This window comes from Capra hircus, chromosome 10 (genome assembly GCF_001704415.2).
Source record: "Capra hircus breed San Clemente chromosome 10, ASM170441v1, whole genome shotgun sequence".
NCBI lineage: Eukaryota > Metazoa > Chordata > Mammalia > Artiodactyla > Bovidae > Capra > Capra hircus.
The window spans coordinates 65785545-65811451 of record NC_030817.1 but is presented as its reverse complement, the minus strand read 5'-3'; the positions used below and the strand labels follow the sequence as shown (position 1 = coordinate 65811451).

The window sequence follows — 25907 nt, the reverse complement described above, 5'->3', positions numbered from 1 at the left end:
TGTGTGTGCGCACACATTTATATATGTGTATACCCCTGGACCAATATAGTAAGTCCATTACCATATGAACAAAAATAGCAGTTAGGAATGAGATCTATTAAAAAGATAGGAAAAGAAGTTCTAATACCCCCAGTCACCCCACCAGGGTCCATACAGGCCTCCTACCAGCAGAGTCCCCACACTGCGGGGAGTGTGAACCCTTGTCTCTTCCTGCTGGGGTTGCCAAAAGGTGTAAGGGGGATAGGAGACATGTAGAGCCTTGGTGGAATGAAAACAGCCCCCTAGAGGATGCCAGAGACTTAAAGGGAGGGGTTTGGGTGGCACTGCCCTGGGGGGTGCAGGTGGGCCTGCCGGGAACCATCCAAGGGGACTAGGGGGAGGGAGTGTTGACAGAGACCAGCAAACCAATATTTTCCATCTGTCAGTCACAGACCTTGGGTACCCAGGTGAGGTCCATGTGCAGGGGAGAGGAAGGGAGAGGTCACCAGCACAGGAACTGCAACACTGTGGGCCCTAGTGGGCTCTTGGGGAAGGATGGAGACCTCTGCTGATCTGGGGTCCCGCTTTTTCCATATCTGCCTTGGTCTAAAGTTTGAGGGGCTGAACCATATAGGCTCTTATGAGGAAAACAAGCAGAGATTGGAGCCTCATAGCCCTGTGGGCTTCAGTTAAGTGGGCATAAGAAATCTGCCAACCTGCCTGCATGCCAGGCACTGCCTGGACATCAAGGGTCCCTTCCCCATCCTGACCACAACCCTGAGAGGCAGGTATTGTTATCCCCTCACTGCAGACAGGAGACTAGTAAGGAAAGGGCTCCAAGATCCACCGTGAGTGGGCTGCACAGAAACAGCGGTGTCTGGCTCACTGCTGTGCTCCGTATGGCCTCTTCATGAGGCGGTCTCTCTCTTAGTTTCTCAAGCATGTGCTTCTTTGTAAAAGTCACCTTTATCTCAGCAGACTGACCATGTGCTGTTTGATTCCATAACAGGCTGACACACTGCAGGGTTGGGACAATGGGGCCCTGGCATCTGAATTCAGCCCTTGGTAAAGGCTGGGGGAGCCCTTGGTAAAGGCTAAGGGGAGAAGGGCAGGGGAAAAGCCTGATGCCTGCGCTAGCCCACCAACCACAGCCCCTTCAGCCAGGGCCAGAGGTACCTCAGAAGCATGGCCTGGCATCGACTCAGCGGGACCTGGGCCTCGGGGTGTCCGCCCTGGAGCAGGCTGCGGGTGGCGGCTTCCAGTGCACTCATCTTCTCTGCCTGAGCCTCCAGGTCCTGCTCACGCACCCTGTGCTTCCACAGCAGGGTCTCCACATTGGCTAAGGAGTCCTGGGAGGCAATACTGTTTGCAGGGCTGCCCTCCCAGTCCCTAGCTACCTGCTTTCCTATCAAACACATCCCCCCAATCCCTGCAGGCTGTATCTGACTTTAGATTCTCAACCAGGAAAGGTATGAGGGATAGGGGTCAAGTGTTAGAATTTCCAGGGCTTGAGGGCTGGGAGCTGCCCTTGGACTGGGAATCTCAGGCAGCATTGGCTGGTTTGATCCCTAACGCTGCTCTGGCAAACCCTCCCTCACTCCTGCTGGGCACCTACCCCCAGACCCTCACTGGCTGGGCAGGCTTCCAGGCTGCAGAGCCAACTTTCCATCTGCTCCACAGAGCTCAGAACCCGCTGTCGAGAAAGGAAAAGGCAGGAGAACGTGAGTAGAGGGTCCAGTCATGGCGGGTAGCGTGACTCTGTTGGTGGCCCAGTGGGAAGCCAGGACTGGGGCCTGGCTCAACAGAAGGGGTCACAGCAGGCAAGGTTTGCAGTGGGTGAGATGGGTGGTGGGTGGTGGGAAAGGCCCCTGGCACAGCAGCCTCTCTGGCTTTGGCTTTGACCAGGGCAGTGGGCTTAGCGCAGGTACCAGCGGTAGGGGTGGGATGGAGGCTGCCTACCTGTAGTTCCAGGGCCTGATGCAGGTGCAGCTGGTGCTCATGCCAGGCCCCTTCCAAGATGTTCAGCTCCTGATTAAAATCAGCCAGGGCCTGGCGGATGTTGGGGGTGGATGGGTGCCCTACAGCAAGCAGTCGCTGCCCGGTGCTTCGGGCCAGGCTGATGCTGTCCATACGGGAGTCCAGCTCAGCCTGTAAGAGGACTGGGCTCAGATCCCAGAGGCTGAGGCTCCCTGAGTGGGAGGGAAGAGGGCCAAGGGGAAGGGGGAGAGGTAGGCAAGACAACTGAGGGGGCAGGATGGACGAGGGGAAAGGCAGAGGCAGCCGACACAGAAAGAACCCAAGACAAAATTGTGGTCACAATAAGGGGGAGGAGGCCAGAGAGGAGATGAGATCCGGGAAAGGCCCCAGGGTCTGGGCCGCTCACTTTGAGTTCCTGGTGTTCCTCCAACATGCGTTGGACCTCCGCGAGGCTGCCGGGGCTTCTCCGGGAGTCCAGCTGAGCTCGCAGCCTCTGGGCCCAGACCAGCAGTTCTCGCAGCACTGCCTGCAGCTCCTGAGCTTGGTGCAACGCATCCAGCGACTCCTTCCTGCCCACAAGACCCATCAGCTAGTCCCAGAGCCTCCCAGCCCTTTTGCCCCTGTGTCCACCAGTGCCTTCTGTCCCCGAATCTGTCCGGCCAAAGAAAGGCCCAGGGGTTGGGAATTAATAGGCTGGCGATATCGATTGTTATTAAGGACAGAGAAAGACTCTTAGGGGAAGGCTGGGGATTGAGACGCTGCAGGGGCTGGCTCAGTGAGGGGTGAGGGAAAGAGATTCGGGGTTTGTACCACTTCTGGATCCTGCTCTGGAGCTGCCGCCAGCTGTCCATCATCTCCTGCTGCTGGTGGCTGAGGCCGTGGGCCATCTCAGGGCTTCTCTGGCAGACTTGGCCTGCTTCATGCTCTAGAGGCTGTGAGGGAAGCCAGGGTCAGGGGCGGGGGCCAGGAGGCAGGGGGCGCTCAGGGGAGCCCAGCCTGCAACTGAGAGGACCTGGCTGTCTCTTGAGGTCCTGACAGCTTACCCGCCCCTACCCATCCGTGGGTGCCCAAGGTCCTTTGGATGCTGTACCCTGGGCCCACCCCCCACTCCCCAGCTGCACACCTCCACCTGGGTCTGGAGGAGGCCTATTTCCTGCTCCAGCTCCTTGTGTTTCTGCTTCAGCCTCTGCACACTGTCCAGATCTTTCCCACAGTCCAGGGCCTGGACCAGGGCGGCCTGGGGAGGAAGGGGGCGTTACTATTGCCCTTTGCCCCAGCTCCTCCCTCGTGGCAGAGGGGTCGCTGGCCGCAGGGTTTCTGTGTGGAAAGCAAGTGGCCATCCCGATTCCCTTCTCAGTGCCTTGCATGGGCTGCAACAGGCAGCTGGCCCTGACCAGGCGTCCCTCCTGTTGTGAAGGAGGAAGGTTCCCAGGAGACACTTGGGTCTGGAGGTTCCCCAGCAGCAGGAACCTCTATGGTGTCGAGCCTCCACATGCATTCTCACTTGACCCTCATTCCTTCTCAGGGAATCGAGAAGGACCAGCCTGGCTGTGTAGGAACCAGACGGGCAGTAAGAACAGAGCTCTCTGCATGCCCAGAGCAGGGTACCACCTTCTTGACAGGGTGCTTCTCAGGCTGTGTACAATTTTCCCACCTCTACCAGCGTCTTGGCCAGGCGCCCATGCGTCAGCGGACACATAGCCCAGCAAACCTCCTGCGGGTTCTGGTTTTGCCCACGGACTTCAGAGGACACATGGGGAGGAGGGGTTGCTCCAGCCTCTGGACTCATGGGAGAAAGGAGGCAGGTGGGGCCAGCCTCTGAGAAGCAAATCGGGGCTTCTAGGTCCAGAGTTGACTCTAAGAGCCCCTGGCAGACCCACTGATGGCCCCCTGGTGGGACCTGCCTCCAAGGACCCAGCTGAAGGGGAGAGGTGGGCCAGGGGTGGGAGGCACTGTCCCCTGGCTTCGTCAGCTCCTCCACTGCTTACCTTCTTCCTGACCTGCTCAGTGATGTCATCAAGCTTTTGGGACAACGTGTGTATCTCCAGGGCCACTTCGAGCTGCTGCTGGTATCTGAGCAGGTTGCCATGGAAACTGTTCCACCTGAGAGAGAGGGTGTAAGGCTGAGTCTGGGTTGGACCCTCAGCCCCCTCTCCCAGCCCCACTGCTTCTGGCTCCGGGACCGGCCTGTTGTTGAGCTGCTGTTGCCGCTGCCAGATGGTCTTGAGTTGCTCCGCGTCCTGAGTCTTGAGCTGCGGTGAGAAGTCACTGACGCTCCTGATGCGGGCATCATCCACTGTGCCCTGTGGGGGTACAGAGTGTGGGCATTGCTGGCGCCAGCTCTGAGTCCCTTCTTTGTGCTGCAGTCTCTACTTGGAGGGTCTGCTTGGGCCCAAGAGAGCGTGAGGAACAGCATGTTTGGTGGTAGCTGCTTCCTCTACGTGGCCATCCCATCCCACGCCCGGTGCACTGAGCGAGATATTCTTGGGGCAGGGAGCCCAGGGGAAGCTCACCGGGAGGACAGGCATGCATTGGTGAGCAGAAGCTTTTAAAGTGAAAATGCATCTTCTCGGGATAAGAAAGGCCAAGTTAGGGCCTGAATGAAACAGTGAGCACCAGTCTCCTTAGGTTAGGGTGTCCCTGTCCCTGGGAATCACCAGGCTGAGAATGCCACTGTGTGGAGCTCACGGCCACAAGGGGAGAGGATCCTCGACGGTGGGAGGGCTGCAGGTGTCCTGCCCCAGGAACAGCACCTTGCGTTGGTCTACATTTCCAAAGTGCTTCCCAAGAGGTGTCTCATGTGAGGTGAGAAGGGAAGGGGCGTTCTCTCACAGAAGCCAAAGCAGAGCTCAGAGACTGACATGGTGAATTTATGGCGGAGCCAGGACTCACGCCCAGCTCAAGTTTATCTAGCTCTCTTTCTACTACAGCATCTGCAACAGCAGCAGCTGTGAAATCCTACTGGTAAAGGCTCTCAGATTGAAGCCCTACAGCCTTTTACAAAGCCATATACTCCGTTCAGGGGGTGAGGTTAGCAAGTCTGGGCTCTTAATATGTGATTGTGAATACACTTGGCTAATTTCTACACCACCTAAGAGAAACTGATTTTGGTGGTGTGTATGAGGGGGTTGGGGAGGAGATCTTGAGTTGGTTGATGAGGAGGGTTCTGAGCCACTGCAGTTTATTGATCAGCCACTACATCCAACCATACATGCATTCATTTAAAATTTTGGGGGGGAAATAATCATAGGTGCACAGGAAATTGCACCAGTGTATACTGAAGGCCCATGTACCCTTCCCCCAGCTTCCCCTGATGGTAACAGCTTATGTAACTATAGTGCAATGTGAAAACCAGGGCATTGACTGGTATAACTATTAACTACACTACAAATTTTATTCAGAGTTCAGCAGTTTTTACTTGCACACATCTGCGTATGTGTGGAAAAGTATCGCTCTAGGCAGTTTTATCATATGTATAGATTCCTGTAACCACCACCATTCATATATGCTCCCTTACCTATGAAGGAAGCAGTATCCCCACTTTAAAGATGAAGAAACTAAGATTTGGCAAGGTGAGGGAGCCTGTCTAAGCAAGCGCAGGTCGTAAGCACTGAGCTGACACGAGGGCCCGCCTCTGGCTCCAGAGCCCACACTGGGTCGCTATTCCCTGATGCAGGGCACCTTACCCCAGCCCAGACTCCTCGGAGCTTGCGGAGCTGCCTGTGGAGCTGCTGGCAGTGCTCAAGGTCCTGGCCCAGGTTGCTGACATTCACCATCACCTCCTGTGGGGGCCACAGGTTGGGAAGGCTGTACTCTGAGCGCCCAGCCCTGGGGGCACCCAGCCCCCAGGCACCCAGCTGCTAGGGGCAGTGCTGAGGCAGGCGGTGACTTAGCGAACTTCCTGCCGGGGCTCCCTCCTCCATCTGCCAGCCCCACTGCCAGCTCTGTCCCTACCCAGCAGGGTCTCACCATCTCCTGGATCCAGGCCTCTGCAGCATCCACTCTCTGCAGGAACTCCAGGATGTTCCGCTTGTCCTCCAGGTCCTCGCCCCGGAGAGCCACTGCCTGCCTCAGCTTCTCCCAGCGCTTCTGCAGCTCCCGAAGCCTCTGGGAGACCTCTCCCACCAGAGGGTGGCTCTGCGCTAGGAGAGCCTCGCCCTCCTGGGGAGAGAGGGGAGATGCTGATTGTCACTCTTCCTCCCACTTTTTCTCCATCACAGGCTCCCCCTGCCGCAGACCTTTCCTCTTGGCCATCTTGGAGTCCTCACTGTGGGGCAGGGTGGGGGCTGAGGGCCTGGCTGTTACCTTGACAACAGAGGTTATGATCTCCTCATGGGCCTGGACCTCAGCCTCAAAGGCCTGGTGTTTCTGTAGGTGTCTCAACTTAGCTTTCAGGTCCCCAGAAGGGACTGGCTCCTTCAGCTGCTGGAGTTGCTCCTGGATCCAGTCCTCGGCCTGGTGGGGGTGGGGACATGAGTCTCACAATGCTGATGGTCCACAGAGATGTCCCACACGCTTGCCCTCAGCTGTGCCCAGGCAGTGGACTGCTGGCCCGAGGGGAGGGCTGGGCAGTGCCTGGTAAATAAGATCCAGTAGTCTGGGCTCAGGAAGACAGCCCCAGCTCAGCTGGTGCCCCAGCCACAGGAAGGGGCTGGGCAGGGACCTTGGGTGGGACCTCAGTTTGGAGGTGAGGCTCGCTGGCCCCAGGACCCTGGACAGCTCTGCTCCCTCCCAGTGCCTCTCTTTGCCCTGGGTCTGCAAGAGCTTAGGAAGCAGTGGGGTCTCCATACACAGGGTCTTCGAATCAAACATCTAGGCTCCAGCATGGCCTCTCAGAAAGCCATTTAACTCTCCAAACTTCAGTGTCCTCATCACAGGGCTGTGGCGAGGCCTGAACAAGCTGTGAAGGTGGACATCATCTGGAACTGGGGGATGTGGCCCACGCGGATGGCACTGGGCTGGGATGGGCTCTGACCTGGGTGGCGGCCCTGATGAAGGCAGCCACCAGCAGGGAGGTGTGCAAGGCGTGTTGCCGACTCTCCACCAGTTCCTTCACCCGAGCCCGGCGCTCCAGCACTGTGCAAAGCAGGTCCTGTGCCCTGGGGCCTCCGAGCCTCTTCGCTTGTTCACACAGAGCTGCCTCCTATGGGCAGAGTCAGGGGTCAGGGAGCAATGCCTGCTGTTCTTCCACTCAGAGGGTGGCCCACAGGGAAGACCCTCTTTCGCACGGCATGGCCTAGGGCTGGCTGGTCCTCCCAGCAAGCCAGAACCAGCCCTGGCTTTCACCAGACCACTCCCCTTGGCTCCTCTAGGACCATGTGATATGGAGCCACGCAGCCCCTGTGCGCCTGCAGTACCTTCCAGGCCCTCCTCCTGGGCCACACATCCCATTCTGCTCAGTCAGCCCTGACGAGGGGCTCCTGCCCCTCAGGCCACGCCTGTACATCAGCGCTACTGTGGGTACACACCAAGCCCCCCACATCCTCCACCTAGAATTCTCCAAATTCCCAGACTGCCCCCATCCCACCTCTGACTCCCTGAATCCATTACCTTCTCCTCCTGTGCAGCCAGCACCTTTTGGAAAGTCTCATGCTTGCGGATCAACTGCTCCACCTCTTCCACCGAGCTCCCCAAGGCACTGGTTTTCAGGAGGACCTGTTTCAGTCCATGGAGAAGTCAGAGAGGCTACCAGGGATGGCCCAGACAGTCAGCCCCCACCCCTATTTGCAGCCATCTGGGCTGAGGCAGGGCACAGCCTCTGAGCTCCCCGTCAGGGAAAGAGCCAGGGTCCCAGGAAGCAGGAGAGTGAGCTGGGGAGAGGAGAGAAGAGGGAGCACTAGGGAGGCTCTGGGGCGAGGGCACCTGCCTCCCGGGCCTTCAGGATCTCGTCCAGGCGGCCACACTTCCTGAGGAAGAGCTGCTCCCGGCCCATGACCTGCAGCCTCTCTTGCTTCTGTTCCCAGGCCTGGAACACCCGCTCCCGCTGGTCCCGCAGGGTTTGCAGCCCATCCCGGACCTGAGGATGGGCACACGGGGAGCCTGCACTCCAGAGAGCTGCCTGCATGGGGCAGACGTGGGTCCCCAGGGGAAGCCTCTGAGGAGCGACTGGTGTGGCACAGTGGGGCAAGGGCACAGAGATCGGGTGCAGGCTCGGTTCAGGGAGGCTGGGGGGTGGCACCGGGAAAGGGGGACCTACTTCCTTGATACATGTCCCTGCAGCCAGAAGCGCCTGCTGGCCCAGCTGGGCGGCCTGCTGGTATAGCTCCTCCCGGGCCTCCAGCACGGCCCGAAGCTGTTGGTGGGCGCTGAGCTTCAGTGGGCCACTCCCGGGATCCTGGGAGCTTGCCTCCACTTGCAGCTCCTGCCACACGCTGGCCACCCAGGAGGTGTAGTCCTGCACCTGGATCCCAAAGAGATGGAGGGAGAGCTGGGCTGGGTGGCAGAGAACTGGGCTCTGAGCCACAAACACAGCCCGCCTGGAGTGCATGCACTGGAGTGGCCTGAGCTGTCCCGGGTCAGACCTCAGATGAGGCTCGTGAGGCCTGTGGTCACCTGGTTCCTCCGCTGTCATCCAACCCAATCCTCCCAGGTCACTAAACTTGCACCAGGGCCAAGCCAGCCTCCTCCTGCCCTGCCTGGCACTTCTCTCCACCCTGGGTTTTTGCTGCCCTGCTTGCTTAGAAGTTCTTTTCCTCCCTTCCATCTCCATGTTCACCAAGGGCTAAGGCCTTCTTTTCCTTGTGGAGCCACCTCTGCCCCCTGACATCTCACTGCCTACCTTGTCCTCTGAATCTCTGGTTTTGTATTTATAAACGGTCTTTTGTTGATTTACACGCAAACACATGTTAGAGCTGGAGGGGCTTTAGATCCTAGTCCTGACAGCTCAGTACACAAACGAAGCAGGGTAAATGGCACAACAAGTGTGCAGGAAGGAGATTGTAACCTCCAGGCGCTCACACACAGGGGTAACAAGCTGGGGTCAGGGCCTTGCTCGAGAACACGCTGCTAGAAAGTGGCAGAGGTAGGCCTCTAAACTCAAGCCTTTTTGCTGTGTTACAGTTTGCATCTCCCAGTCTACCAGGTACCGGGACAGCCCATGGCCAGGGCCCTCTGTCCCAATCTGACTCCCAACGCTCATCTCCCAGCTAGACAAGCTCCCTGATGGCAGTGATTCCATCTTACACAGGCTCTGTATCACCCCCTCTCCCCACCAACAGCTCCTAGCAGACAGCTCAACACAGATGTTACAAGAAATGCTGGCTGATCCAGAGGTCGTTGTCTAGGACATTTGGGTCTCTAGTTACGGGCTTTCCTGGGCTGTTTTCCCTCCTGAGCCCTGGCTGGTACCCCTATGTCCTGACTGCACTGTCACACACGAGCTGGTGTCAACCCAAAACTAAGGAGTCACTGTTGCACCCCCGTACTCAGCCCTCTGGCAGACACCAGCATGTGCTCGTCCTTCTTGTGTTCACATCTGTTTTGCCTCCAGAGTTGGAGGGCCTCATTAATGCATGCACACTCACAGCATCACACACATACACACACACACAGCCCTGGGAAAGGAAGAACCCTCACCGCCACGTGGAAGCGGGCCAGGAGCCATGCCCGCTCGAGCTGGGCCCGGCGCTGCTCTGCTCGCAGCTTCAGGGTCTCCCAGGCCTGCTCCAGGGCCTGCTGCCTCTGCTGTACTGCATGGGCCTGCGGCCCGGGCCCCAGCCTCTGCACCATGCCTCCCATCTCCAGCAGCTCCTGCAGCTGGGGGCAGGGTGGGGATAAGAGGGAAGGGTCGTGTCCTCCTAGAGGCGAAGGGCCTGCCCTGTCCCACAGCTCGCCCTGGGGTCCTGCCCTTGGAGCACAGTGGGCCCAACTGGCAGCTCCGAGAGTGGGGAAAGCTGCGAGCAGACAGGCAGGCCTGAGGGGCCCTGAGGGGGAGAGGCAGCCAGACCTGGGCTCACCTGCTGGTCAGTGCCCATGAGCTCACGTTCCAGCCCCTCCTGTCTCCTCAGCTGGGCCTCCAGCCCACGCAGGTCCTGGGCCACGTCACAGGGGAGGCTGGTGGTTTTCTCCTGAGGAAAGGGGATCAGGAGTGGAGAGTGCGGCACTGAGTCAGGATCCATTCTAGAAGGAAACCTCCCCCGCTCCTCCCCCGCCGGCTCACACCTGCACCTGGGTGAGGGCTCCCAACATGTCTCGGTGAACCTTGAGGGTGGCCTCAGCGTCTCGGAGCAGGCGGCCTCGGGCCTGGGTCAGCTCCCACAGCTCTGCCCAGGCAGCCCTACTCAAGGGAGACGGGTGGCAGATCAGCCATTGATTTAACGCTTCATTTCGCCCCCTCGCCAGGCTGGTTAGCCGTCCTCCTCTCTGCACTTTATCCGGGACTGGCCCACATCGCCCTTCTAAACGCCCCCTCCTGTCCGGCCATGGCCGGGAGCCTCTCTTTCTACCTGTGCTGTGAACTCAGTCCTTTGCTGTTGTCACACTTAACACTTCACTGATTTCTGAGCTCTTTGATACTCCTTACATCTTGGGCCTTCAAGTCTCAATAAATCAATCAGATTGGAATTTCTCTTTTGCCCTCCTGATGTACTCAGCAAACTCTCCCTGAGCTCCTAGGGCTGGGTCGGGCTAGGGGTTATGACCCAGGACGACCCTGCCTCAAATCTCACAGGTTAGGGGAGGATTCAAACCAGCCGGTGGGGAGTCAGGCAGTCTTCCCACAGCCCTTCCAAGTCCTGAGAGTCAGAGGTTTGGAAAAGTGCCCCTGCAGGTCTGGGCAGGGCTCTCTGACCTGCACACCCCTCCTTGCTTCCCTTCGCAGCCCACAGTCACCCATGGCACAGCCACCCGCGGCAGGCTTGGCATCCCTGAAAGCAGCCCCTCCCCATCAGGGCAGAAAGAGCTGGTGTGGCCCTGGGTGCATGCACCCTCTCTGAGTCCCCCGGGCCTTGTCTGCCCAGCACCCTTCCCCGAGCCCATGCCCTGGGTCTGCCCAGCACCCTTCCCTGAGCCCATGCCCTGGGTCTGCCCAGCACTCACTGCAGATCCCGCTGCATCTGATGGGCCCTGGGGGCTGCTCTGTGCCCTCGTTCCAGCAGCTTCTCTGCCAGCTGCTGGCAGCTTGCCACCCGCTGGCCACCCATCTCTACTGTGTGCTGAAACCTGACAAACTTGGTGCAGAGATGCTGAGGAGAGAGGGGAAGAGGTGACAGATGGCCCCAGCTGGCGAGACAGCAAGCAGCCCGGGGACCGAGGCCCCCCACTGACATCTGGGTGATGGGGGGCTGGATGGCCACAGCGCCTGCCCCTACTACTCAGAAGGCCTGTCCTCAGCCAGGACTCATAAACCCCTTCTACACACAGCCCAGCCAGCCCCTGCCCCTAGCCTCTTCTCACCAGGACGTCCTCATAGTCCTCCCCAAGGCTCTCTCCTCCTCCAGCCACTTGCTTCTGGCTGGCCAGCCAGCTCTGCAGGTCCTCAGCCTCCCTCATGAACTCGTGCAGCTTCAGGGTCCCCTCCAGCTCCCGGTCCCTGTGGGGATAGCCCATGGTTCCCCCGAAGTTAGCTGCCCACACCCGTGAGGACAGCTGACCCAGCCAAAGTGGGTGGCCTGAAGGAGGAGGTTTTTCATGTTTCCTGCCTAAGCTTGAGGCTGGGGATTTGGGGAGAAGTAAAGAAGGCTAGGGTAGGGCAGGTGAAGGTGTAGGTAGGGGGAAGAAATGGGGAGCTGGGGGCCCAAGTTCCTACCCAGTGGGCCCACTGAGGAATTTATGAAAAGAAGGGAGCAATACGCAGCAAGGAGCCATCTGTCAGCTCTGTGGGCCTGGGGTCATGGGCTCCTTCCAATCAGAGTTAAGGTATGGAAACAATTAACCGTGGCCAGGTGGCCTAAGCCTGGGGAGAGGTACAGTGCCCCTCACCGTGTGGCTGCCAGCTCCTGCAGGGCCTGCAGCCGCTCCCGGAGCCTCTTCTGTACCACACCCAGCTGTGCAGGAGCCTCGGGGCCAGTGAGGGTTTTGGCTCTCCAGTCAAGCTCCTCCATGGAGCTCCAATAATGAGCCAGTTCCTGTTGCAGGGCCTGCCAGCACACAAGGCTCAGGCTGGGTGATTTATTCATCTATCCATCTACCCGCCCTCCTGATCATTCAACCCACTGATCACACACCCATCCTGTTCCTCCTTCCACTCACCCACCCACCCACACACTCACCTATCCACTCACCCTGACCCATCCGCTCACTCACACACTGATCACTCATCTACCCAATAGTGATGGGAGTTCTTATTGCTTCAAGAAAGTGAAAATGCAGTCTGTGGCTCACTATTTAGCAGGGCAGAGTGAATGTTGGGTCCTCTGGGCCAAGAAGAGAGGCCACGGGAGGCAGGTACTGGGCCCCAGTCTCCCAGTATGAAAACGGACGGAGTCAAGTAAGCAGCCCAGGATGCCTGGGACATGGAAGCTCCATGAGGCTTTGGCTATGGGCACGCCCCTTAGGAATGGCCCCCCGAAAGCCCTAAGTCACAGGACCCTCAAACACCGACCACTAGGGATAGGTAGACAAAATGCCCAGACAGGTGGACACTTCAGTGGTAACAGAAAGCAGGGCTGTGCCAGGATTCAGGGCTCACGTGTGGTTCTGAGAGTCAGATTCCAGGAAGGATGAGGGTGTTCCAGGCCTCTCTTACTTTAATAGGGGATGCTGATGGTTTCAGGGATGGTTAACTCAAAGGATGATATTCAAAGTGTGGGAAGGAGAAGCCTGTGGAAGATGTGGGGATGGCTGGAACAGGTGACCCCCAAGAGAGCAGGAAAGTGCCAGGGGGAGGAAAAGAAGCTAGAAGAGAAGGCAGAGAAATCCTGAGGCCACAGGAGTGTGGACCACGGTGGAGATGCAAGAAGGGGGAGGGCTCTTCAAAGGGGTGGTGGCTGAAGAGGAGGGCAACTGGGGGTGAGCAGGGGCCTCTGCAGGGTTGGGGCCGGGGGGCTGGACAGTCTCCAGGAAGAAAGAGCAGGGCTCTGCCTTTGGGCGTGTGACAGACCCCTTCCTCATGGCCTGTCACCACCCCAGTCCAGACCACAGCAGGGAAGCTCAGCATATACTACCTGGTGCTTCTTAATGAGCCTGATGGTGGCTGTCTCGTCCCCACCATAGTCCTGGCTGCTCACCAGTGGCCACTTCTCCTCCACCCAGTCCTCCAGCTCTGATGCATCCAGGAAACACTGGCAAGAATGGAGTCAACTCACCTTGACCTTCTCAGATAGACCCTCCATTGCCCCTTGGGGACATCACACAGGCAGAAAGAAGGCTTCTGTTCCCATGGAGACTAGGCAGCTCTGGGCCCTGAGTTCTCACCACTGACCCAGCTTCGTGAGAGCTCCAGGTCCCACAGACCTCACCCGAAGAGGCTGCCCAACTCTGGCTACTTCCCCTGACCCTGTGGCCTCAGCATCATACCTCCTGGAGGGCAGCAGCCTGCTGCAGGTGCCGGGCCTGTGCCTCACACGCCTGCTCCAGATCCGCCCAGCGGCCTTCCAGCTCCTGGCACCGCTCCACGATGTGCTGGGCCTGGGGGTGCCTGGAGGCTGCGAGGTGTCGCCCAGAACCCAGCACCCGTTGTACCTGGCCCTGGTGGGCTCTCACCTCCACCCAGAGTTCCTGCCACAGAACAGCATGAAGGGCTGCCGCCCCCGGGCACTCCTTAGCCACAGGGGGCCCAGAACAGAGCCATGGCTGTGGCTCCAGGGCCCAGGATGACTTGCAGGCAGAGAGGGGCTGGGGGCAGAGACTTGGGAATCAGGACTCCCTGAGTCATGGAGGAGGGCATCAAGGCTCTGGGAAAGGCACGTCAGGGATCCTGGGAGGAAACGGGGACCGTTACCTCATGCTTGTGGAGAAGGCGGGGGGCACCGTCTGGGTACTTAGCAGAGCTGGTGCTGGGCGTGGGCATGTGCTCTGCCACCCACACGAGCTCCGCGCCGCTCAGGTGGTAGAAGTGGTACAGCTCAACCGAGGCCTGCAGCTGCCGTCGCCGGCTGGCCAGATGTTGCTGCAGGGCCTTGAACCTGGGTGGACAGAGGAGCCAGAAAGGCCGGGAACAGGTGAGGTCCAGTGCCCGGTGCTTTCCTCATCCCAGTCGGGGCCCACAGGAAGAGGCAGGGGTCGGGGAACATCATCTGAAGATGGGGAGGCAGCTGGAAAGGCCCAGGCCCAAGCTCCCACCCAGAGGACCTCCCTGGCTTTAGACTGTGGGGTGCTTAGGAAGCCTGGCTGGGGTCTCTGACTCTCCTACCTCAGAAGTGACTCTACTCATAAGGGAAGGAGGCATGGATGACCTCAGGGCCTTGAGGTGCCACTCTGCTGGGCCCACCGGGTGAAACCGCCCTCAGGTTCATATGATGGCAGTTACACACCATGGGGTGGAGGTGGGACAAGCAGCCGAGTACCTCTGGAGGTATTTTTGGGTCTCCTCCATGATGGCCTGGGAACTGACCGCCTGACGGGCCTCGGGGACAAGGGCAGCCATCTTGCTGGCCAGTGCCTGGCTCTCGGCCTCCAGCTGGCAGTGCTGTTTCTGGAGCCCCCGGCTGGAGCCCAGGTCCTGTCCCATTTCTGCCCTCTGCATGGTCCCCTCTAGCTGCTCCATCTTCTCCTTGGCTTCCTGGGGAGGGATACAGGGCGCTGCATTAGGCTGCCCGTGTGCAGACTGGCAAGTGGCCCTTCTTGGACGCTAAGGCTACAGGGCTAGCAGCACGCCAGATTCACCAACGACCATTTGAGGATCTCTGTCCCTGCCACTGTCCACCTCCAACCCACGGTGCCCAATCCTTCTCCCAGAACCTCATGAGTGTCCCTGTCCTCTCTCACGTCTGCCTCTCACGGAGACTCAAGTCGTGCTGAACACGCATAGGCACACAGGGGGCAGTCTTGTATCAGCCAACGGTGGGTAGCCAGGGTCAACGGGCCTCAGGCTAGAGGCCTCCAAAGGCTGCAGGACTTTTCAGGGCCACTCCAGAGTCAGCAGAGTGCCCCGACTCCTCCTCTCCCCACTTCCTCTCCTATCTATTCAGCCCCTTCTGTCTATTTGGGTTCCCTCCTGGATCCTCTCCTCTCTTGGGCCCACCTGTAGCAGCCGCAGGAGCTGGTCTTGCTGCCGAGCCTGCTGGAGCTGCTTCCCACGCTCTGCCACCTTGCGTCTCAACTCTTCCCACTTGCTACTTAGGCCCTGAAGCCTGGCCTGCACATCCTCCTGGGCATGGGGCCTGCTGCTCAGCAGCTCTCTCCCGACCTGCAGGGGACACAAAGGCCTGGGGCGTCTGGCTGAGCTGCTGGTACTGGGAGTGGCCGTGGTGGGCTGGGTCCGGGGGCAGCAGTGGGAGTGACTGGTTGCAAGCTGCATTCCACAGGCCGCAAGGGCGCCTCCAGCTCTTCGTGTGGCCCCAGATCTGAGGGCACTGGCAGGAGGGCTTTCCTCTGATGCCTGGAAATAGTGTGTGGTGAGCAGGCACTGGACAGCTGGTGGGAGGACTGTGTCCAGGCAGAGGCGGCAGGCTCGGGGACTGCCTCTTAGACTTGAGGGGAAGGGACGAGAAAAGCTCTCTGAGTTGGTTTGCGTGCTAAGACCGGGGTTGCCCGCTGAGTGAAGGAGGAAGCTAGGGGATGCTAATGCTCTGCAGAGTGAGATCCATTCTTCCTCCAGCGACTGTGCTCCAGGAGAACGTGCTGTGCAGTGGAAACATGAAGCCGAGCAGGCCCCGCACCCTGGGCCCAGCGCCCCTCACCTGCTGCAGGCCCTCCACGTGCCCCTGGGTGGCCGCCAGCTCACGCGTGGCTGCCTCGTGCTGCCTGAGTTTCCTCCGGACGTTGCTGGGCTCTCGGGATGGCTCCTCCACCAACATCTGCCCCTTCTCCTCCATCCACAGCATCACCTCCACCACATCCTGCTTCCATTCCTGCCCGGGAACCAAGGGAGGCAAAGCGTGGTGAGGGCTGGTATGAGGACCTCGTGGAAGAGGAGTCTCAGGGTGCCCCGAGGGGAAGAGCAGGTTGAGGAGCCAATCCTAGGGTGCAGGAGAGGTGGGGGGCAGGGGTTATTGCTCCCAAATGGGAGCAAGGAAACAGAGATGGGGAGAAAAATGTCTCAGGGAAAGTAGCAGAAAGAAGCCTGGAGAATTAAGGTCTGGCCTCACAGCGCCCAGTGCCCAGAGAGGAGGGGCATCTGGCCAGGTGCCCCCCGATCCAGCACATCAGATCATGGATGACCCTATGTGTCCAGGAGGCCTCTGGACTAGCCAGGCTTTGAGCCCCCATCATAGGCAGAACAGACATCCAACAGAGTCAAGCTGTGCAGCTGGAGCCACGGCCCATGCAAGAGCCGGGAGCATGGCCAGAAATGCTGGGGCTGGGGAGCAGCTGGCCGAGGGAGGGGCCCAGGCTTTGGGTCCAGCCCTGTCTCTGAGCAGAGTGGCCTAAGCCTTGGTTTTCCTCAACTGGAAAAATCAGAGTCATAATACCCATCTCACAAAAGGTGCTGGGAGGGTCAGTAAGCGGGAAAGTGCTTTGTAAACTGCAGTGCCCCACACAGCACAGCTGTAGTTCAGCAGTAGACTCTGAGGCATTCCTCCCAGAATGGTCTTGTGCGCTGGAGCGGGGGATGGGGGCCAACCCCTCACCTGGAGCTGGAGGGAGGCCAGCAGCTGCCTCCTTCTCTGCTCACTCCTCTCCTGGACCCTGGTCCACCGCTCCTGGATGCTCTGCAGCTGTTCTCTGACCCTGCAGGGCAGGTGGAGTCGGGGAGGGTAGGTGGAGGCTCCAATCTACCTGAGGCCCACCACAAAGGTCGGACCCACCACAGCCCAGGGTTCACCCTGTCCCCTGTTCATACCTGTCCCCTCATTCCCTGGGCACTCTCCCAGGCTCAGGGTAATGGGCTGCACAGGCCCTGTCCAGACAGGCCCAGGCTTACTTGTGTGCAGCGGGGTGTCGGTTCCGAGCCAGCTTCTCGCCACGTGCCTGTAGACCCTCTGCTCTAGAGCCAAGGGCATCCAGCAGCCGCCCACACTCCTGGAGCTGCTGCACCAGGCTCTGGGCCTCCACCACGCCCTCCTGGAGACACAGAGACCGGGGTCAGGTTGAGAGGAGGGGAGTGGTCAGCACCCTCTCACCCACTGCCAACCCAAGGGCCCCTCTGCCCAGCCTGGCTTCAGGCTCCTACTTCCTGGGGAAGGCACATCCCAGCTGCACACCTCTAGCTCCATACCTGGAGGCTGTCCAGCCGTAGGAAGGCCTCATGGTTGGCACAGGAGGCAGTGAAACCATCCACGTCTCGACCAAACTTCTGCAATTCCAGCCCCTCCTGCAGTTGCTGCTGTCTTTGTTCCCAGGCGGCCTTTAACTCCTGGCCTTGGTGGCCCAGGAGCCTCAGGGCACTAGCCACCTCTCGGAAGTCTGGGGAGCCTGAGGCTGCCATGGGCTGGCCCTGAGTCTCCAGCTGCTGTAGCCTGTCCAGGACGACAGGCAGAGGGTCAAACCCTGTCTGCTTCCTGGGCCAACCTTCCTCACCTCTGGCCTCCATGGTTCTTTCATCTGGGAGCTCTGAGGTGAGGGTAACTGGCAGGGGTCTGAAGTGGGTAAGCCCCAGGGGTCCACTCATCCTGTGGGATAGCTATGCCCTGGTGAGACAGCAAACAACAAGCCCAGCCCAGGACTTGGGACTCACTAGTTCCCATGCTCCCTGCATGCCACATCTTGCTCCAGCTGGCCATGCTGATGGCGATGCCCAGGCCAGTGGATGGCTGGGCAGTGCACCCAGAAGAAATCATTCAGACCACATACATACCTGACTGTGGGGTCACCACAAGCCTGGGTGAAGCCTGGAGCGATTAGGAAAGGCAGCTACCCCTCTGCCGGGTGTGCCTCCCAGGCTCAGTTTGAGAACAAGTGACACCTTCGTGTGAGTTAGGAAAAGGCTCTACTTGTCTGAGTTGGTGCAGCCCTCAAGTGGGTGGTGGCATCTAGTTAGCAGGGATGGGCTGGATTTCAGGGTCCACTGGGCCACCTGTTAGGCTCCCTCATATGTGGCCCAGGCTGCAGACTGCACCCACCCCTGGAGGACGAGGGGAGATATCGCCGTACTGAGGAGGGTGTTGTCTTAGTCCTGGGTGGCAAGAGGCTGAGCCATTTTTTTTGCTCCAGGGGCCTGTGGGGTCTGTATTACCCAGAATAGGTTAGGTGGCTCGGCCACCCTGATAGAGCAGTGCCCCAGGCTCTCCTGCATCGGGCGTGGCCAGGCCTGGACAGGACAGAACATTCTAGGAGGCTCAGACTCTGCCCGGGGTCCCTCCACAACACATGCAAGATGTCTGATCAGTCTTTGGTTTCACCCGCCTCTTTGTAAACCTGCCTCAGGTGCCAGGATGGACACTAGCCTGGGCCACGCCTCTGGTGACACGCTACTCCCCATCTGTCCCTTGCTGGTGCCCTGTCCACAGGCCAGGGCCAGCCTAATGCAGGCCCCACCTGCCCTCTCGTCCTGACCTCTCCTGCTGCAGGTGGATCTCCTCCAGCAGCTCTTGGTGCTTCCCCAGCAGCTGCTGGGCTGAGGCCACATCCACCGCCTCCTCCTTGCTGTGGAGCTTGGCCTGGATACTATCTGCCCATAGCAGCAGCCGCTGGCTCTCCTGCAGGAAGCTCCGGTGGGCCCAGGCCTGGGCCCGCTGGGCCACTTGCTCCCGCACTCGCTCCAGCAGCCCCTGCAGCGTCTCCACGTGTCCTTGCAGGGACGGGCTCTCTGTGGGGCCCATCTCCTCAACCCTGTGGACAGGACCCACTGCCCAGTCAGTGCCGTGCCCCTGGCCTTGGGCCCAGGTGTAGGTTCCCCAGGGCAAGTGGTGGCAACTCTGAACTGGCCCCTCACCCTCAATGGAGGGGCAGCGAGCATGGGTGGCTCTCTCGTTCACCATGAGCACGTTCTCACACTGTTTCCCAGTCTGTGCCCTGCCCTTCCGATGGCATACCCTTCCCATCCTCCCACCTCAGTTTCTGCCCTTCTCCCCATTCCAGAGCCCTGCTCAGGGCTCTGCTGTGCTGAATCCTGGCCATACTTGCTAGCCGCCCTTTGCAGGTGGCGAATGTCTTTCTCCAGCACCAGCATCTTCTGCTGGCCCACTCGCAGAACATGGTGGCCATCCTCTGAGTTCCCCAGCTCCAGGGTTTCTAGCTGGAGTATCAGGTTTTGCAGCTGGACCCGAGTGGATCCACACTCCTGCAGAAAACTGCACACGTGCGTTGTGCACACCAGCTGAGTTTCCTTCTCTTTCTTCAGGGCCTCCAGCTGTTCCCACCTGGGCCGAGGGAACAGGGTTATCTCAGGGATGTCATGTCACAGGGACACCTCCCCATCCATCCTGGGGCCTTGGTCAAGGCTTGCGTGACAAGAGCTGGCAGGCTGGCCATCCCCATTCCCTCTCTTCCCATCCCTGACGCCTCTAGTCTTTCTTACTGGCATCTCAGGAGTCAGGTAAGCAGGTACTCAGGCCTGGGCACTAGCCAGTCTTCTCCACTCAGCAGCACTCTCTCTTAATTTTTACCTCTGACTCAGTTCCTCCTGCTGTAGCTGGATTTGAGGGGAATCTCCAGGACACCTCTGCTTCAGCTGCTCAGCGGAGCTGTTAACCTCAGTCCAAAGGCTTCTTCCCACAGCCAGGGCAGTGAGGAAGTTCTGGGGAAAGGAGATTCCAGGCCTGGAGGGGGCCTTTTCTCTTCCTACAGTCCCCTTAATACTAGGAATGACCTCAGATATGCACTGCTACAGAGATGTTTGAGCTGCATCCCTCTGGAAGGACAGGGGTCTATGTCCTTAAAGGGCTGGGAGAGCCCTTTAAAAATTCAAGACCAGACATCCAAATTGGAAAGGAAGAAGTCAAATTGTCACTATTTGCAGATGACAAGATTTTATATATAGAAAACCCTAAAGAATCCACGTGGTAATGCAGGAGACACGGGTTCAATCCCTGCTTGGGGAAGATCCCATATGCCAATGGGGCAACTAAGTCCATGTGCCACAACTACTGAGCCTGTTCTTGAGAGTCCAGGAGCCACAGCTGAGCCCACATGCACAACTGCTGAAGCCCACGTGTCCTGGAGCCCACACTCGGTAACAAAAGAGAAGGCTCTGTAATGAGAAGCCTGAACACCACAACTAGAGAGTAGCTCTCACCTGCCATCACTAGAGAAGAGCCTGAGCAGCAGCAAAGGCCCAGCACAGCCAAAAGTAAATAAATAAAATTTAAAAAGATTCCACCAAAAAACTGTTAGAATAAATTAATTCAGTAAGGTTGTAGGATACAAAAATCAATATACAGAAATATGTTCAATTTCTATACACTAATAAGGAACTACCAGAAAGAGAAATGAAGAATCTCATTTGCAATTACATCCCAAAGAATAAAATACCTAAAATAAATTTTTTAATTTTATTCTTTGGGAATGCAATTGAAAATGGGACTGTTCTCTTCATTTCTCTTTCTGATAGTTCCTTATTGCTGCTGCTGCTGCTGCTGCTAAGTCGCTTTAGTCGTGTCCAACTCTGTGCGACCCCATAGACGGCAGCTCACCAGGCTCCCCCGTCCCTGGGATTCTCCAGGCAAGAACACTGGAGTGGGTTGCCATTTCCTTCTCCAATGCAAGAAAGTGAAAAGTGAAAGTGAAGTTGCTCAGTTGTGTCCGACTCTTCGCGACCCCATGGACTGCAGCCCACCAGGCTCCTTCATCCATGGGATTTTCCAGGCAAGAGTACTGCAGTGGGGTGCCATTGCCTTCTCCATGTTCCTTATTAGTGTATAGAAATTAAATCTGCAATTACACTCCAGAGAATAAAACATTTAGGAATAAATTTCGGGCTTCCCAGGTGGCGCTAGTGGTAAAGAACCCGCTTGCCAATGTAGGAAACACAAGAGATGTGGATTTGGCCCCTAGGTGGGAAAGATCCCCTGGAGAAGGAAATACTGGATCCCCACTCCAGTATTCTTGCCTGGAGAATCCCATGACAGAGGAGCGTGGTGGGCTACAGTCCATGGGGTTGTAAAGAGTCAGATATGACGGAAGCAACTTAGCACAGCACAAGAATAAATTTAACCAAGGAGGTGAAAGATCTGTTCATTGAAAACTATAAGACATTGATGAAAAAAAACAAAGAAGACACAAATAAACAGAAAGATATTTTGTGCTTAAGGACTGGAAGACTAAAATTTGTATGGGACAATAAAAGATCTCGAACAAACAAAGCAATCTTGAGAAAGAACAAAGTTGGAGGCATTATGCTCCTTGATTTCAAACTCTTTAACAAAGGCATAGTAAATCAAAACAGTATGTTACTGGGATAAAACAGCCTATAGATCAATGGAACAGATAGCCCAGAAACAAACCCATGCATATATGGTCAATTAATTTTATGACCAAGGAGTTATAAAGACTATACATTGGGGAAAGGACAGTCTCTTAAAAAATAGTGTTGGGGAAACTGGACAGTTGCCTACAAAAGAATGAAACTGGAACACTGTCTAATACTATACATAAAAATTAGCACAAAATAGATTAAAGACTTGAATGTAAGACCTGAAATCATAAAGCTCCTAGAAGAAAACATAGTGGGGTAAGCTCCATGACATTGGTCTGGTAATGATTTTTTTTTGGGATTTGGTACCAAAAGCAAAGTAACAAAAACAAAATAAACAAGTGGCCAAAAAGCTTCTGCCCAGCAAAGGAAACCATCAACAAAGTGAAAAGGCAACCTATGGTATGGGAGAATGGAAGAAAACATTTGCAAATCATACATCTGATAGAAGGTTAATATCCAGAATGTACAGAGAACGTACGCATTTTAATAACAAAAACCCAAATAATACAATTTTAAAAGGAGAGAACATACAGATGGTCAAGAGTTACATGAAAAGATGCTTATCACCATCATAAGGGAAATGGAAATTAAAACCACTGAGATATCACCTCATACGTGTTAGAAAGGCTATTATCAAAAAGACAATAAATAAGCGTTGGTGAGGATGTGGAGAAAAGGGAACCCCGGTGCACTGCTTGTGTGAATGTAAATTAGTACAGCCACTATGGAAAACAGTATGGATGTTCCTCAAAAAGTGGAAAATAGGACTACCACGTGATCCAGCCATTCCACTTCTGGGTATTTATCTGAAGAAAATAACACTAACTCCAAAAAATATATACACCTCCATGTTCATTGCAGCATTATTTACAAAAACCAAGGTGTGGGAACAACCGAAGTGTCCATCAGTGGATGAAAGAACAAAGAAAACGCCACACACACACACACACACACACACACACACACACACACACACACACTCTCACGCACGCACGCGCACATGCGCACACACACATGCACGCGAGCACTGAATATTATTCAGCCCCAAGAAAGAGCTGAAATCTTGCCCTTCAGGATGACACGGATGGGCCTTGACAGCATCATGCTAAGTGAAATAAGTTAGATGGAGAAACACGAATACCATACGATCCTATTTATATATGTGATTAAAAAAAACCCAAGCTCACAGATTCAGAGAATGGATTGGTGGTTGCCATAGGGGAGGCATGGGGAGTGGGTGAGATGGGTGAAAGGTACACACTTATAGTCATAAAATAAAGCTTTTGTTACTGTGCATGTATGCTGGTGGATGTTACTAGATTTACAGGGTGGTCATTTTGCGATATATGACATCTAATTGTACCTGAAAAAATACAGTGTTATATGCTAATTATATCTAAAAAAAAAAAATTCAAGGCCAAGTCCTCCTCTCCATCCTCGCAGACAGGTCCACAGCTGACACAGAGCACTGGGGCATAGGAGTGAATAAGGGAGAGGCAGGAGGAGTGAGGAGGGGGCAGGACAGGGACCCCTAGAGCAGCAGGGCCAAGCAGGCAAGACCCCCTCAGCAGCAAGGTACCTCATGCTTGAGCTGCATGACTTCCAAGTTGTTGGCCTCAGGCTGCAGCGTTTGCAACAGCGTTGTCTGTTTGGTCAGCCAGGACTGCAGCTCCCCACATGAGCCATAGAAGCCAAACAGGGCCACCGCCTCCTCCAGCTGGGCCCTGCGGCGCTGAGAGGCCAGCCCAGAGGCTGGGGTGAGGGCCAGCGCTTGCCATGCGGCGCTGAGAGCAGGTCCCCCATCACCTCCCAACCCGCAGAGGCCAAGACCAGGCCCAGAAACAGTCCCTGTCCCACTGCTGGGCCCTCCACCCTCTGGCAGAGGGCCCGGCAGAGCGTGCTTGTTTCTGTTATCCCACTCACACCCTTCGCTCTTGGGTACAATCTGCGCTTCTCCCTGGGTCTGGCCCTGCTACCCGGCCCTTCCTCTGTAGGCTCTCCTCTAACTGCTCCCGGGCCTCCCCGCTGTGCTCCAGGCACCCTGGTCCTCACTCCTCCACTGGGCCTCTTTTCCTGCCTTTGCCCAGGTCCTGCTCAGAACACTCTTCCCCACCATCTCCCCCTGCCGTGCTCCTGACTCACCTGCTCTCAGCTTCTCGTTAAGTCTCCGCCTAAACGTCCATCCCTCAGAGATGCCTCCCCTGGTTCCCCGCCCTCACCTGGCCTCCCCTTCATGCTCCCATTGCACCCAGATCCGGCTAATGACTTGTTTCACACCTTCTCTGCCCTGACCCAAGCTCTTCGAGGGCAGGGAACGTGTCCTGTCACTGCTCTGTCCCTGGGCTCACAGCTCAGGATCCAGACTAAGGGAGTGAACGTTCCATGAACAAGGAGTGTTACCTCTGCCTGGGCCCGCAGGCCCTCATAGTCCTGGCTCAAGCGGTCTTGTGTCTGGAGGATGGTGTTGGGGTCAAAGCCAGCATCAGGCTCATCTGGGAGGGCCATCTTCTGGGTGCCCCACGGACCAGAGTGGCAGAAAACCTCATGCCAGGCCCCCGGGTTTCTCGGGCCTATCTTCGGAGAGCTCAGGGCAGACACCACCTGTGCCCACAGGACAGAGGTCAGCGTGTCTGGAAGGGCTCCCAGCAAGGAGCAGAAGGCTTGGCAGGGTGGGCCAGCAGCTGTACCTGAGCTTCCTGTCCCATGATGTGCCTGAGGGGCACTGTGGCCTGGCAGCCCCCTGGGGCGTCGGGGTCCGTCTGGCATGGGGGCTGCCGGGCCTCTCCCGGGAGCTGGGTGAAGCGTGTGCCTGTGGGAACACAGGTTCTCAGGGCCGCACCGGCCCTGTGCCTCTTCTTGAGCCAGGAGCTGGCCAGTGGGGATGGTGGGGGGGATTATTCATGACTCAGTCCTGTGCCAGGAGCCCTGCAGGCCAGAGGAGGATGAGGGCCAGAGCTTCCTGAGCTCCTGAATGCCTTACGCCCACAGACCTAGGACACTTCCCAGGACTGTGCATGGATAAGCAGAATGTGCGGTGTGTGAAATGAATACTACGGGGGCCCAGGGGGTGGAAGACGGCCAGAACAGGCTGGGGCTGTTGGGAAGGATTTCAAGGGCAAGGTGAGCCTGGTGAGCATTTGCAGAGGGGGAGGCAAAGTGGCTCTGGTGGCAAGAGCTGGGGCATAGAGGGGTCATGGGGAGCCCAGGCTGGCCTTCCAGATGGGGGATCTCTGTCCCTCTGTGTCTCTGGCCCCAGGCAGGGGTCAGATATTGCAGCAGCAGCAGCCAGGCTGGCCACTCAGGGGCTGAGGAAAAGGAAGAGACACAGAGAAAGACTGGAAAGAGAGGGGAACAAAGGAAGACTCAGAATTTCAGGCAGTTTCATATCTTTCCTCCTCTCCTTAACTTCTTCCCTTCAGTCTTTGGATGCCCCCAAGAGCCACACAGATTGCTGATGCTCTGTTAAGGTGCCCATGTGGGGTCTTGGCCTTATACCTCTGTAGATGGAGCTTGTCTTGATCTGAGGGCTGCCCCGCAGTGCTAAAATTTGGGTCCCATCCTGAGGTCTCCTGGTGACATCTCCATCAGTTCTGCTCCAGCCTTCTGGGGGCTCCCTCTGTATGGAGGAGGGAAGGCTCTGCTTAGCTGCCAAAGTGACTCCCCACACACAGGAGAGGGGGCATCTCTGTACCTCCCCACCACCACTGGGCAAAGCAAGGGTCTGAAATGCCAGAGATTAGAACTAAGCTTTCTATCAATGCCAGGGCTGGCTGGGCAGTAGAGGCCACAAAAGAAGGATAAGGCGCCTCCCATCATTCATTTAAACAACTCGGACTGGAGAAGGCGGCCAGATAGTACAGAAGGAAAGCAATACCAAAAGAAGCATGTGTTCATATAACGCAAGCGCCAGGAGTTACACATTACAGCCACACAGGGAGGGAGAGGGATAGGGCTGTCTCAGCCCTGGACAGGGGCTGGGCAACCGCCCCAGCAGCTGTGAGGGCAATAACTTGGCCTCTATGAACCTTGGTTACCTCATCTGTAAAGAGAGGGGGCTCAAAAATTGTTGATTATACAGTCCAGGGAATAAATGCAAAGGAAAAGAGATAGCTCAACCTCAGCTAAGTTAGAACCACAGAACTTTCAGACCTGGTGGTCTGGTCTTGGTGATCAGTACCGACTATGCCACCAGGCCCCCTTCCAAGACACGAGGACCTGTGCTGCTGGTCTGCAGGCACCCAGGACATGGAGCTTCCTCGGCATGAGGGTGTGTGCATGCTAAGTCGCTTCAGTCGTGGGATGAGGGCAGACGGACCAAATGTGAGTGTAGGACCTGAGGGCTGTGATTTACACATCCTGAGCTACATGTACAGCTTCTTGAAAGAAACTGCGTACCCTCAGAGACCTAAACCATCCTGCCCAACATGTAGGTAAGTGTTTTTTTTTTTTTTTTTCCCTTTTTTAAACTGGAGGCTCAATAAACTGAGGGAGGGGATTCAGAAAGCAGTCTGGGGTAGTGATTTGGCCACCCAAAGCCTAAAAAGGCCTAGTCAGGAGA

The 25907-nt window shown here is 56.9% G+C and overlaps 1 protein-coding gene across 1 annotated transcript in view; it reads right to left on the bottom strand.

The window, feature by feature from the left end:
• The window catches only part of SPTBN5 (spectrin beta, non-erythrocytic 5), a 47125-nt gene that overhangs the window by 9195 nt on the left and 12023 nt on the right, over positions 1 to 25907 (bottom strand). The window contains exons 12-46 of the mRNA XM_018054413.1: positions 23750 to 23950; positions 22929 to 23081; positions 19542 to 19672; positions 19056 to 19295; positions 18490 to 18765; positions 17213 to 17453; positions 16919 to 17058; positions 16626 to 16725; positions 15735 to 15905; positions 15077 to 15241; positions 14400 to 14614; positions 13835 to 14018; positions 13411 to 13611; positions 13059 to 13175; positions 11875 to 12032; positions 11350 to 11485; positions 10993 to 11138; positions 10117 to 10231; positions 9912 to 10022; positions 9526 to 9711; positions 8153 to 8350; positions 7823 to 7972; positions 7507 to 7611; positions 6932 to 7099; positions 6262 to 6411; positions 5926 to 6117; positions 5643 to 5738; positions 4144 to 4259; positions 3945 to 4059; positions 3080 to 3193; positions 2767 to 2888; positions 2363 to 2525; positions 1939 to 2127; positions 1595 to 1672; positions 1156 to 1328 (exon numbers count right to left, since the gene is read on the bottom strand). Of these exons, the coding sequence (XP_017909902.1) occupies positions 1156 to 1328; positions 1595 to 1672; positions 1939 to 2127; positions 2363 to 2525; positions 2767 to 2888; positions 3080 to 3193; positions 3945 to 4059; positions 4144 to 4259; positions 5643 to 5738; positions 5926 to 6117; positions 6262 to 6411; positions 6932 to 7099; positions 7507 to 7611; positions 7823 to 7972; positions 8153 to 8350; positions 9526 to 9711; positions 9912 to 10022; positions 10117 to 10231; positions 10993 to 11138; positions 11350 to 11485; positions 11875 to 12032; positions 13059 to 13175; positions 13411 to 13611; positions 13835 to 14018; positions 14400 to 14614; positions 15077 to 15241; positions 15735 to 15905; positions 16626 to 16725; positions 16919 to 17058; positions 17213 to 17453; positions 18490 to 18765; positions 19056 to 19295; positions 19542 to 19672; positions 22929 to 23081; positions 23750 to 23950 (5516 nt within the window). The remainder of the gene's footprint in view (positions 1 to 1155; positions 1329 to 1594; positions 1673 to 1938; positions 2128 to 2362; positions 2526 to 2766; positions 2889 to 3079; positions 3194 to 3944; positions 4060 to 4143; positions 4260 to 5642; positions 5739 to 5925; positions 6118 to 6261; positions 6412 to 6931; positions 7100 to 7506; positions 7612 to 7822; positions 7973 to 8152; positions 8351 to 9525; positions 9712 to 9911; positions 10023 to 10116; positions 10232 to 10992; positions 11139 to 11349; positions 11486 to 11874; positions 12033 to 13058; positions 13176 to 13410; positions 13612 to 13834; positions 14019 to 14399; positions 14615 to 15076; positions 15242 to 15734; positions 15906 to 16625; positions 16726 to 16918; positions 17059 to 17212; positions 17454 to 18489; positions 18766 to 19055; positions 19296 to 19541; positions 19673 to 22928; positions 23082 to 23749; positions 23951 to 25907) is intronic.